This window comes from Balaenoptera musculus, chromosome 7 (assembly GCF_009873245.2).
Source record: "Balaenoptera musculus isolate JJ_BM4_2016_0621 chromosome 7, mBalMus1.pri.v3, whole genome shotgun sequence".
Lineage (NCBI taxonomy): Eukaryota > Metazoa > Chordata > Mammalia > Artiodactyla > Balaenopteridae > Balaenoptera > Balaenoptera musculus.
The window spans coordinates 17,198,059-17,211,966 of record NC_045791.1 but is presented as its reverse complement, the minus strand read 5'-3'; the positions used below and the strand labels follow the sequence as shown (position 1 = coordinate 17,211,966).

At 41.3% G+C, this 13,908-nt stretch overlaps 2 protein-coding genes across 2 annotated transcripts in view; one reads left to right on the top strand and one right to left on the bottom strand.

Moving 5' to 3' along the window:
- The window catches only part of NCKAP5 (NCK associated protein 5), a 953,343-nt gene that overhangs the window by 755,243 nt on the left and 184,192 nt on the right, over positions 1–13,908 (top strand). The window contains exons 8-9 of the mRNA XM_036858046.1: positions 262–330; positions 12,447–12,485. Of these exons, the coding sequence (XP_036713941.1) occupies positions 262–330; positions 12,447–12,485 (108 nt within the window). The remainder of the gene's footprint in view (positions 1–261; positions 331–12,446; positions 12,486–13,908) is intronic.
- On the bottom strand, positions 4,406–9,506 carry LOC118897756 (ribonucleoside-diphosphate reductase subunit M2-like). Its single transcript, XM_036857059.1, is given in 3 exon segments — positions 4,406–5,367; positions 5,575–5,911; positions 9,457–9,506. Coding segments are annotated over 3 exon segments (1,338 nt in total). The 3' UTR covers positions 4,406–4,416.

Here is a 13,908-nt window from a genome sequence, read left to right as displayed (position 1 = left end):
ATCAGGCCATGATTTGATTTTCTACCTGTTCAAAATATCAAGTTTTGCGTTTCTTTAAATGCTAATGCCTTTTTGTGAACGATAAGACAGGAGTCATCCCTGAGAGATTTATAATAGTACTTAGAGCAAACTCGTCAAAGATTCTTCTACAAGAGTGTTTTAGATCCTGAGGAGATATATTTAGTAACTGTATTGAAGAAGTTGTCACATGACAGAACATTTCATTGATTTATTTGTATTATTTTTGTATCTTTACTGCAGGCAGAGAATTCAGCGTTGGCTTTGGAAAATGAAAATCAAAGGGAACAGTATGAGAGGTGTCTTGATGAGGTAAGGGGAGCGGGGTGCTTCTGGATAAGAGGCTGGACTATTTAGGATTCCCTATGTCAGATCTTAATATGTGCCTGTTACCGGTCTCCAGAGAACATTAGCATTTTCTCCTTCAAAGGAAGGTTGTAAACATGTGAATGTGGAGAAGGAAGGTCAGTCAGTCCCCTCCCCCTCCCTCCCTGTATCCTTATACGGGCATCTGCAAATTCCTCTTGGTTATTGTTCAATATGCTTGGGGCATAGGTTGGGAGATGCTTCACTGTATGATAAATTCGTGCTGTCCAGTAAGTGTGATCCCAGCCTGTGAATGAGAAAAGCCACCCAGGGCACGCTGCATCGCCTCCAACTGGATGCCATTTCTGAAAAAGCACATCCTTGATAGAGTGGGTGGGGACGTGTTCACAGTTGGCAGCCGGAGGGAAAAAATCAGTGGATTGAGAACAAGCCAAGAAGAGAAAGGGAAGTGTGGAGGGAAATTTGAGCAGAATGGAAGGAGACAGGGCCACACGCCTGAGTAAACTGGGGAAGTGTGATTTGACGAAGATGAAGAGATGAAGGCAGAGATGGTGGGTGTCTCAGAGTTCCTGAGAGGGGAGGGAAGATCGACGTGCATGCAGGGCCCTGGTTTTCCTCTCAGCCATCCCCTCACACGGCGCCAGGGATCGTACCACCCATCTTTCCTGTGTCATCCAGCCAGGACTGGCCATTGGCCTCCCTGACAAGCTCTTATCTGGGACTTGGTTGGTGATTGGAGTTACTCATTTGATGGGATGACTTTTCTAGTCATCTGCCCGATACCCTAAAACTTGCACATATTCTTCTAAGAGATTCTGTTTAAGAGCTGTTACGATATAGCTGACAGAGATTTTAAGAAAATAAGAAAAATTACATTCAGTCGAGTTCTCCTACCTTACCAGTGGAAACTAGCAATGTATCTTCAGTCTTTGCCTTCTCACTAACAACTGGGAAAACCTTTTCCAACAAACGCTCTTGAACTTCCTTACCCCTTTCCTCCCCCAATCCCCCCCTTGATTGTCCCTGAAGGTGATGGGTTAAATGACAAAGAACACAGGTTCAAATCCCAGTTACGGCATCATCACCTCCACCATATACTTCTCTTCTCCCTTGAAACTAGAAATGGTGTTTCCTTCAGAGTTCCACCTGTGCTGGATATTTTCCTCCACCAGTGGTTCTTGAAATGGGATCCCTGGCCTGGCAGCATCAGCCTCGTCTGGGAACTTGTTAGAAATGCAAATTCTGAAGCCCCACCCCCAGCTGTAGAGAATCAGAGACTCTGGGCGTGGAGGTGGGCCTGGCGATGACCGATCTGTGTATCAGCAAGCTCTCCAGGTGATGCTGTTGAACCCTACAAACTGAGAGCCATTATCCTCATAACACAGACCGCTTTGCTTCACAGTTACTTGTTGAGGAACCCTCAAGATGTCCCCAGAAAATTGTTTAGCTATTTAATATTTTAATTGTTTCATGTGTCCAGCCATATATATTAGTTACTCAAGCAAAATGGTGTTTGCACTCCTCTGCCCTGTCAAGATTTAAAAGGACTCTGAATAATCTTTACACCGTCCAAAGTTAAAAGAATCGCTCAAGTAAGCTGACATAAAAGGAGGAGTGGTGACTCAGTGTCTAGTGAGGCCAGTTCAGCCCCCTCACCCCTGTTCCCCAGGTACTTGGTCCAATCAAAGTTTAGGGCAAGAAAGACCAAATAGATCCAAGGATATTTAAAGGAACAAATATTGCCCTTGGGTCATATGTATTGATCAGCAAAGTTCCACTTTAACCTCCTGCACAGAAATTTCCAATGAGACTTAATCTGTATTCAGAAGTCAAATTTATGTGAATCACACCACAGAAACTTCTTAGTTGTCACAATTTTCCCACAAGTCATCCCTCCCCATCACTCAAAAAGCTCCCAGCATTCCTTTCTGGAAATTCACAGCCTGCTTTCTGTATGTTCTCTATGCCTGTATTCCAAAGGTTTCATTAGCATGTGTCTGGTGAAACCGAAGTTTTCACCCACAAAATCATTTAGTATAAAGTTTCCACTGAAGACAGAATTTTCAGAGGGAGAATCCCTCTGTGCTTTTTTGTTGTTGTTCTTTTTTTTGACATGAGAACGGTTTTATTTAAATCATTGATCACTTTTGCAGTACTCAGTATTAGGACTTTGAAATGATTTAGACAAAATCTGTTTCCTTTTAACAGATTAAAAAACCGAATCCTAGTTGGCAGAAGCTAATGTTTGCATCACACAGCTAATGGGAGGTAGAATCCTAAAATCTGCTTCCAACTGCCACCTGTACCTGGCAACACCAGGCAAAGTGTTTACTTTTGTGTCGCACAAGTGTAAGGACCATATAATCTGGATTAACTTTATAACAATAATTTAAAAGGTAGAAGAGGGTCCCATATTACAGAAGTTTTTTAAGTGACTATTTTACCATTTATATTAATACAATAAATGAAGAAAACTGACAGTAGAACAGGCCAGTGGTCAGCCAACACACAACACGATGTGTTAACAAACATGGCCAAAGAATCGGTGTGTGTCGTGCATTACCTTCCATGTAACATCTTTTTTTGGGGGGGGGGGAGGGAACATAAAGGTGGATTGATTCAAACTAGCCCTATTAAATATATCTATTAAGTTTGTACTTTCTTCTGAAATTAATATTTGAGTGGAACATGTATTAATTATTCACATAACACTAGCTTTCTACTGAAGTTTAAGAATCCAGCAGATGAGGATCACATTTAGGCAAATCCTAGGAGTAATTGCACTGAGCAATATCTACTCAATCAATTATGAACTGCAAAATAATACTGGGTAATTATTTCAAAGTATGTGCAGATATAATATAGAAAAACATATAGTAGAACAACTTTCTAACTTTAAAGTACAAATGGTTAAGTCACCAGTACCTACTTACACACAAATTAAACAAAATCAGAATAAACACTCAACTTTTAGGAGAAGCAGTTTCAGTCCTGGTTGTACCACTTAATAGGAGAAAGATCTTACGTGGGTCCTTTCATTCAAGGATGATTTGAAAACCAATTTACAAAGTTAATATCTTGGATCCCAGCTAAGAAGGCTCTTCAAGGATCTTTCATACTAACTTGAGGTTGGGGAACATACAATTTGAGAAATTAAATGATACCGCCCCTCATGCACTCCCAGGTTACCCACAGTGAGTCCGGATCACACTTCAGTTCCTAATGACCTAAGTTAAGAGTCTCCTTTCTCCACATCTCTTATCCCGCAATACTCGACGTGGGCTACAGAACACAAAACCAGCCTGTGTTCTGTGTGGCACCACCTGGCTGATACTGATACCTAAGTGTGCACAGGATTGAGTTTAAAAGCTCTTCAATTCATCAAAGAAAATAAAGAATAAAAATAACACCCTTAGTTTACACAGGCTTAACCTATGTTGATCACCTAGTAAATCTTGAATTGGCTCCCATTAGTAGTAAATAGAATACTTTTGTATTTGGTGTAGAAACCAACAAATTTAGGTTAAATCAAGCCTTCACTCTGACAGTACAAACTATGTTTATTTGTGTGTAAAGTGCCAGTTTTATATACAAATCATAAGTAAACTTTAAAATCTGAAGCAGTGAGTCTGATGTCTTCCTACTGCTTTGTGGTAGTAACTGTTTAATCCTGCTGGATCAAACTCGCTTGACTCCCCACACTTCGAGGCCAAGGAAGGTGCTGTTAAGAGCCAGGGGGAAGTCATGTACAGCCAGCCTGCTTGCAAAAGCCAAACATGGACAAGATCTTTCGTAAGAATCCGAGTAGCTTTTGTCAACGCTTTCAATCTAGGTGACCCCACTAGCATTAACAGGATTGATTTTGAGGTAGCTACACAGCTTTAAAGATGCCATTAATGAACATTAATGAACATTTTAAAGATGCCATTAATGAACATTAATGAACATAATGAACATTATGGGCAATTTATGGTGTAGCTGGTTAATACAGTTCAAGGAGCTGATTTTTTTCTCTTTTGATGAGAAGCGAAAAAGAAAAATCAGCAAAATAAGAGCGCATCTTCAGTTCACTTAGAAGTCAGCATCCAAGGTAAAGGAATTCTCTGTCGGACTGGACAGCACTCCCATCTTCTGATACTCGCCTACTCTCTTCTCAAAGAAGTTAGTCTTCCCTTCCAGTGAAATATTCTCCATAAAGTCAAATGGATTTTCTACTCGGAAAACCTTGCTAAAACCCAGCTCCAGCATAAGTCTGTCTGCCAGGAATTTGATGTACTGCTTCATCAAAGCGCAATTCATCCCAATGAGCTTCACTGTTGAGGCCTCTGTGAGGAGCTCCTGTTCTAGCCTAACTGCACTGACGATTATTTCTTTGACTCTCTGCTCCGAAGGTTTGTGTAGCAGGTGTTTGAACATCAGGCAGGCAAAGTCACAGTGTAAACCCTCGTCTCTGCTAATAAGTTCATTGGAAAATGTGAGGCTGGGCATCAGTCCTCATTTCTTGAGCCAGAATATCGATGCAAAAGAACCAGAAAAGAAGATGCCTTCCACTGCGGCAAAGGCTACGACACGTTCTCCACACGTAGCCTCTTTGTCCTCGATCCAGCGCAAGGCCCAATCTGCCTTCTTCTTTATGCAAGGCATTGTCTCAATGGCGTTGAAGAGAAATTCCCTTTCTTTGGACTCTTTAATGTAAGTGTCATTGAGGAGACTATACATTTCCGAATGTATGTTTTCCATGGCAATTTGGAAGCCATAGAAATAACGGGCTTCTGTCATCTGAGCTTCTTGGCTAAGCCGCTCCACCAGGTTTTCATTTACTACGCCATCACTTGCTGCAGAGAAAGGCAGGACATGCGAAGTGAAATGTCTCTCCTCAGGCTTCAGGGCTTCCCGGTGCTGAATGTCCTTGGAAAGGTCCACCTCCTCAGCCGTCCAGAAGGAAGCCTCAGCTTTCTTACACATCTGCCAAACATCACGGTATTCGATAGGAAAGATGACAGAGCGGCGAGGGTTACACATCTGCCAAATATCACGGTATTCAATAGGAAAGAAGACAGAGCGGCGGGGGTTACACATCTGCCAAATATCACGGTATTCAATAGGAAAGAAGACAGAGCGGCGGGGGTTACACATCTGCCAAACATCACGGTATTCGATAGGAAAGAAGACAGAGCGGCGGGGGTTACACATCTGCCAAATATCACGGTATTCAATAGGAAAGAAGACAGAGCGGCGGGGGTTTTCTTTCAGAAGTGGTTCATCCTCCGCACTGGGGGCAGATAGCTTAGGGTTCGGCTCGCCGGGCTCCTGGCAGGTCCTCCTCGCGGTCTTGCTGGCCAGCACGCGGGTCCCGCTGTGGGACGAGGGAGTGTCCTCCTTGTCGGCCAGCCTGAGCCCCTTCATAGGCGAGAGCTGGAGGAGATGCTGCTGCAGGCCAGCGACGGTGGCGGGCGGGACGCCAGGTGGGGCTGTGTGCGGGTCGCGGGACGCCAGGTGGGGCTGCTTGCGGGTCCTGGGCCCTCCGTTCTTAATTGCAAAAGTTAACTGCTGCCAAAGAGGTGATCTGCAATAAAGAACCACCTCTGAGCAGCACAAATATTTTGTATTCATGAATCCCAGCCCCTGATTACACATGCCTGTTGTTTTGTAACTAATTGCATGAGGGTCGACAATCCATTTCCATGCATTGTAAGAGAACACTCTCAAAGGGCTAGTTGAATGTAGTAATAATGCCAACTGGAAATTCTTTTCAAGGCTTTTTATACTAATTAGACAAACTAACAAGGTAAGGCCTCATGTAAGTTATTTCCTTGCTAATGGGTTTCATAGAACATACACTGGTGGATAAAATGTAAATTTGAAGTGTTCTTCAATCCCTTCTGTACTGATTGTTATTTTCTGGGAAATGAAGAACATATTGAGGATTTGGGGAAAGCACTTGGGAGTCGGAGACGCCCTCTGTGTGTTCTAATAAAAGGGTGTGTTTATTCAGAAGGGACAGACACACATCCATAGATACTCACACACAAATGCATGCACACACATTGCCACTTCACCACCACTTCTACTTCCACCCAACCCCTCATCTCCTTGCCTTGCAATACAAAAGCAAAACCAAGGACCAGTCTTGATTTTGGCGGGGGTGGGGGGCGTTGGAGGTTTACGTGTTTGTATCTAGCTTCCTTGTGCAGCTGTTTGACAGCTTGCTGGCAAGCAGTGAAACGCTCTTTTTTCTCAGCATCACTTTGGCCAGTTCCTTTAAGACCAACTTGTTCTCAAGTAGAGAAGATAATGACACATACCGTCTCCTCAAACCGCTGCCTTGCTTTTAGATGGATTCAGCTGTGTCCTCCAAACCTTTATGGGATATCAACCTCGCCCAGGCCCTGGGATCTCAAGGTACCCCCAGCCTAGCAGGAGAAGTGAAGGGGGTGGTTAATCCCAGAGGAAGGAGGCGAGGGAAACTCACAGAGGAAACAGGCTACGCTGGGTCTGGGAGAATATACAGCATAGTCACCAAAGGGCAGGTGGAGCAGTGGGCGGGCGGGCGGGCGGTGAAGGGGGCAGAACTGAAAGGGCATCTTTAGGAGAAAGAGCTGGAGCAAGTGAAGTCTGAGATCTAGAAAGGTGAGTGGTTCTCACTCTTACTGGCACATTGCACTTAACCTGGGGAGCTTTAAAGGAACCACTGGCTGCCGCCGACCCTCAGAGATTCCGATCTGATTCTGCTCTAGAGTGGAGCCTGAGTATTCAAATTTTTTAAAGCACTCCAGGGGCTTATAATATTCAGCCAACATTAAGAACCACTAGCCTTATGTCTCTGAATGTGTGCTTTAGAGGGCATTTTCAGAAAGCATCCGTAAGAGGATGAAAGCTCCACCAAACTTGTTGTGACGGTAGAAGAGCCACGTGGACCTATGTGGAAATTGAGTTATTTCCAATTCCTTAACAGTGTCTGAGCAAAAAATACACCCTATCCCAGTGTTTCTCAAAGTGTGTTTCTGAACCCCTTCTGCATCAGAAATATGTGTCTCGATTGCTAAAAATTTGATTCTCTGACCTCACTCAGCTACTCTTAAGCAGAATGTAGGGTGAGGAAATTGGCAATTTGAACAAATTTCCCAGGCGAGGCTTTTGCACACAGAAGTTGGACCTGCCTCCCCATCAGGCCATCCGAGTTTGACCAGGGTTCGTAGGCAGCCAGGGTGCCGTAGTATTTGAGTTCTTCTCTGACTTCTCCGTGCTCTACACTTCAGAGCACAAGGGCAGGGAAAAGCAGACCTCTGGGTGTAGTTCAGAAAAAAAGAAAAAAGCATCAGAATTTCTTTTAAACCAAGGCTAACTAAAGGCAGAAGCAGGTTAAAAACAGTTCTTCCTTTTCTTTCTGGTTCCTATGCTATACGGCAAGACTGGATTGTGGAATCATTATCAGATATTGTCATTGTACAGCCCACATCTGGTAACCTAAGTCATCTTTAAAATCAATATCTTGATAAATGTAGAAGGAAGATGACCCTGCTTATGGCTCTCACATGCTTCCGATGTCCATTTCATGTTCATTTCATGAATGGATCATAAAATCAACAGATGATCTACTTCTTGTACCTGCTCTAGACGCTAATCACCACAGGCAGCACCTATGTTCTCGTTAACATTATCTCTCCAAGATCCAGCACAATTCTTGACCCAGACTGGGTCACTTAATGCATATTTGTTGAATAACTAAATGAATGAATGGGAATTATCCGCAGGAAATTAATTTCCAAATTAGTTTTCACTGGAATCCCATATATAAATCTCCCCCTCTCCCAGGGTCTTACAGGATTTTTTTTTACGGAGTACATAAATAATATAGGTGCTTAGTGATTTTTATTTATACATGCATTTTACACACACACACACACACACACACTTCATCCCTTTACAAATAAAAGCCCTTCTTCTCAAACCATCCTTCCTTAACTGCTTACCTGAAAATGTGTTTTAGTTTCTGAAGTTTGAATGACTGGATTCAGATTTAACATTTTTGGGGTGACTGCTTTTGATCAGGTACTGCCCAAGGTGGTTTCTCTGTTGCTGTCTATCATCTCATGCTTTTTTTCACAATTTTAGAGGCAGACGGTTCCCCTGCTTGACAGATGAGAAAAATCAGGTTTGCTTCCCCACCCCCATACATATCAGTGAATGATCAACACAGGCAGTATTTGAACCCAGGTCTCTTTTGTGATTCTGCCCCAGTGCTCCTCCCACCCGCCCCCAGCTGCCTTCCTACAATAAACCAAGCTCAGAAGCAGAGAAAAATTCTCCAAAGCACATTTCCCAAAAGGTGTGCCTTAGCGACCAGGTTTTTAAATTACCTTGCTGACATGACAGTGGCTTGGCATGATAAAGCAGCACATAAAAGGGTGAGAGCAGGACCACCACGCAGGAGGACAGGACAGTTAAGCATGGTGTCTGCTGAGTACCTTACGCGCCCCACCCTGGACCCCGTCCCCGTCCCCGACTGTCTTCAGGATGTGGTGAGAACTGGCTCCCTCTGGAATAAACTCATTCAGCCTCAGGGACTGTTTGGCAATAAAGTAACAGACAACTCTGCAGCCCTGATTCTCCTCTCTCTGCCCTCCCCCCACCTCCCCAGATCCCTCTACATCTGACAGGGAAGAAGAACAAAGATGTGTGTGGGTCACAGCTGAGCCAAGTGTCAGAGGAGCTGGCTTGTCTGAGAGAATTCTTACGGAGAGGAAAAGAGAGATGACCCTGGCCGCTCTTCTTGGCACCCCTGTTCCTCCCGCCCTGCTCCCCCGCTGCCCACACCCCTGCTCCTCTCCTCAATGCAAAGACGGAGGTTTCCACAAAGAGCCTAAGGGAGGTTGTCAAACAAGCCAGGGGCTTAAGGACCGTCACCTTTGCTCAGTGTGTCTCAGGCCCCCATGGCCCAGCCCAGCTGGTCTTTTTTCTTTCTTTGGAGAGGAAAGCTGTCAGCTGACACTAGAAGGTATTTGTTCTCATTAGCTGGGGCTGCCGGGGTGTGATTCTTTGCAACCCGAGTGCTAAGGGCAGGATGCTATGATGGGGGCCGGGGCCCATTCCAGGGATCATCTTGTGAACCTGTTAGAGGTTGCAGGCACGAGCTCCAAACAGTCGTTCTGTTGATGCATCGGCGAACCTGAGCTGTTACAAGTAGTAACAAAACCCAGGAAACTATCTTTATAGACAGTACCAAGGAAAGCGTGTGTATCACCTGCCTGCTTTTCTGCAAGGAACCTGTGAGCCCTTCTGGGTAATAGAACCCCATGTCAGTCGGTAAAGAAACAATGCATTCGTATATCTTTGTTCAGTTTTCAGATAGAGCAAACAATTGTCCAAAGTACGTGCCAAAAGGAACTGTATCAGAGATAGAGTCTATAAGCCTATAGGGCAAACATATTGGATTGCAAAGATATAACCTATTTACTCCTGCAGGCTCTTACAGATAAGGTATTCGTTTATGACTCCTGCTAAATCATGTAGAGAACTATTTTATGCGACCACTGTGCCACAGACTGGTTTAAGTGAGGGACCAGTTCGGAGGAAGAAAAGAAAATATTGATATTAGGCAGTTTTATGAGAATATAAATCAAATCCAAAGTTTGCTATCCAAAAGAATTAAATTATTTATGGTATAAATTAAGTTTGGTACATTGTTCCTGATTTAAGCAGCATGAATAGTTCAATTCTTCTGTAGTTTTTTTTTTTTTTAATTTGCAAGAATAAAATAGATGGCATACAGTTTGACTTTAAATTCGCAGTTACAAATTGAAATGAACATTTAAAATCTGAAAGATTTTCAAGATTATGCTATTGGTCAATTTGTGCTGGCCGAATAACATTTATCACCATTGTGATCATGTATAAATAAAGTAAAAAAGGAAGAAGTAATGGCACCAGTTACAGAAAATACGATTTATTTTGGACTATGATAGTTCTTAGATATGCTTCTTTAACTTGGGCTGGACTAAAAAGCAAAATACCTAAGAATACTTTTTCTTCAAAACTGTAGTTAGTTTCAATGAAAGGCCTTTCTTTTTTACTTAATGTCAACAATATAAATTTGAAAAGGATTCTGATAGGGAAAAGAATCCTTCTTGGGCACACAGTTCAATGAACCAATTATAGGTAATCTGATTCTAGTCATTTACTGCTTGTGGTGTAAATGTCTGCTAACCACAAGTTGATTGCAGCCTGTATTTTAATTTTCAGTGAGGCTTACTGGTGGCCCACTGTCATTAAGGATATGCTATTTTGTCAATATTGAGTTAAGAAACAATTAAGCCCCATGAAAACATTTTTACCATAATCTGTTCCCCTATACTAGACAGAGAAATGAGCACACACAGTTTAGCCTCATCAAAAATACATTTGTTATCAAGAGAAAGAGAAGATAAAAGTGTGGTCCTCAGCCTTCGGTTGAATGTGAGAATTGCCAATATGATTACATGATTACACGATTATCACACTTATAATTGTGTTCTTGCCAACCTCCTACCAGCTATGTTCTCTTTGAAATGAAAGAACACATCCCAATCATAGATACTCTGCAAATTTATATCGAATAAATGAATGAACAGAAATACCTCATATTTAAGATATTTAAATATCCTGACTCGGTCTTTAATGCTGTCAGTTTCAGTTATCACACTAAATGTTTATAGTTTATGTATGTATTGACTAAAAAATCCCACATAATTCACCTATCTACCGTAAATTTATCAATATTAGCCATATGGGTACATAATTTCAAGGTTGTGGTGAAGTTTAGTGACTCTTTGTGAAGTGTTTTGAAACCTGCAGGTGAAAAAGAAATCTTAGTATAAATACATGTAGAAATGATGAATGGTTATCTGGAGAAAATGGCAGATTCTTGAAATATCATGGACATGTTATTGGTTTTTCACATGGCCGTTAACTGGAATTGTGTCACATGCCCACTCCTAAGCCAGTCGCTGAAAGGGACTGGAATAACCAACACTGGTTTAGATTAATCAAGATTCACCTCCTTGGGCTGAGAGGGACCCAGCTTCTACTGTCACAAGCTGCCTGATACCTGAAGAAAATTAGGGTTCTAGTAATATATTAGTGACAATTATATTTGGTTGTATATTAGAAGAAACTCAACATAACAGTGCCTATTTTATTTCTCTCTCATATACCAGTTCAGAGATAGACAGTGCAGCTCCATGCATCATCAGGACCAGGCTCATCCTATTTTTCTGCCCCAAAATACTTAATATGTGACTTCCATTGTCAAGGTGGCTGCTGAAGCTCCAGCCATCACTTTCATATCCCAGCTAGGAAAAGAAAGAAGGATGAGCCCCATTTTTATAAGAAACTGCCTATAAGTCCAAGAAAATAGACTGCTAATAACTCATTGGCCAGAAGTTTGTCACACAGTGACAGGGGAGTCAGAGAAATGTATTTGGATGTGTCCAGCCAAAAAATCAGGGTTTGTGACTTAGGAGGAAGGGGCAAGTGGGGGATAGAGTAAACAACTATCAGACTCTATCACAGGTAACAATGACAAGAAGATGGCATAAAAGAAAATGTGGAGAAGGAAACCAGAGCATATAGGAAAGAATGAGTTGTCCCTATTCTCCACCATTCCACCTACCCCTATTGCAAGTAATTTTAAGCAGTAAATAGTCACACAGCAAAAGAATAGGAAGGAGAGGCAAAGGACATTGTAAATCAGCAGTGTAGAAACTGTATACAGATAATTAGGATCATGTTTTACACTGTATCATTTGTTAGCCTTCTTAAAGTACTTTACATATGAAAGGATATTACTTTTCCAAATATGGAAATGTGAGAGTCAAGGTATGAATGATCTTTCCAGCCTAACCATCTTAATTAGCAACAAGGTCACCTTTGGAAAAAGCGAAGTATTACCTAGAAGGAAAGGCTTATTATGAAAAGAATCAGGTCCTCTGGAGCTAGAGGAAAGAGGAAAATGAGGAGCTAATTAGCTATAGTAAGCTGTGGGAAACTTATTGATAAATTAGAGTCCATGCATATAAAGTCTCATTATTATAAACGGCAACTCTTTTCTTTATTTTTTAAAGGTAGCCAACCAAGTTGTGCAAGCTCTGCTCACTCAAAAGGTAGGTCACTTTCTGGCTTTATTATTTTCAAAGTACTTATGTGAATAGATTGGAACTCACATTGTCAAACTAACAGAAACTATGATTGATAGCTGTAATACTTTTCTATTTATTCACTTAGGTTAAAATTGTGTGCATTTTAGATGGCATATGCAGTAACATCAATGACCAATAGATTCATAAAATTTAAACTCTTGGGAAAGTAATAGAAAGCCTTTTGAAGATGAAAGATTTCCATGGGCCTACCCAGATGAGTAGCAAACCTATCATTCTTATTTAGTAAATGCAAACATTAAATAAGTTGATGGATTCCTCTGACTCCTATAAAATGAATAGCCTGTGATGCGCAGCATTAACAGAGGCCTAAAATTCAGCAAGAGACCTTTGAGGTTAGGAAGTTTATTTAACTTCTCTGGACCTTAATTCCTCTTCCGTAAAATAGGGATAACAATGTCTACCTCCCAGAATTGCTGTGGTCATCCTATAAAAGGGAACATATAGAGGTGTTCCCCCAGGAACAGGTTTGTGGTAAAGATAAAACAAATGGTGGTATTATATACTTGAAAGTTGCTCAGAGTAGATCTTAAGCCTTCTTATCACAAAATAAAAAAAGAGAATTAACTATGTGAGGTGATGGATTGTGTTAATAATTTTGATCTTGGTAATCATTCTACCATGTAATGTATGTCAAATTATCATGTTTTACAGTTTAAATATATACAATTATATTTGTCAATTACTCTTCATAAAGTTAGGGAAAACAACAAATGGTGATTTCTCAGCATGAAATTTCTATACCTTCTCCTTTGTCATCTTCTTATTCTGCCTTCAGATCATGTTATTGGGGCAGAGTGGGTAAATGCAGGTAGTTGCCCAAATTTGGCAGGTTTGGTGAATTTTACTGAACCTTTCATGTCTCCTTCCATGATGTGTCTGAGAGGCTAAATTCTGATTCCTTCAAATTTTTTTATTCTGAGTTACCTCTCTGTGAGATAGATTTCCTCTTTAAAAGAAAATCTTAGATCATGTGGCATGTTCAGGAGGATGTGGCTAAGGAGAGCAAAATCATTTATGACATTTTGATTTTTTTTAATTGAAAACAATTTTATTAGGGGTTGACTACTTCTCATAAAGGTACTTAAATAAATATTATTTTAAATGTATACTATAGAGGCATTAGAATAATATTTTTGCTAGATTCTCTCCCCCAACTCCTTCTGTCAAAATATCATGCTTCCTGCTACAAATGATTTTAACTGGTTCAGATTTGACATTAACATTACATAAATAGAGAGATTTGAGCACATTTATTAGGTTAGAATTAGGTTCCATTGTGAGTAACAGAGATCCAAAATAATGGTGGCTTAAATCAGATAAAATAAAATAAAATCAGTTATTTATTTCTCAGATCTAAATCTACAGG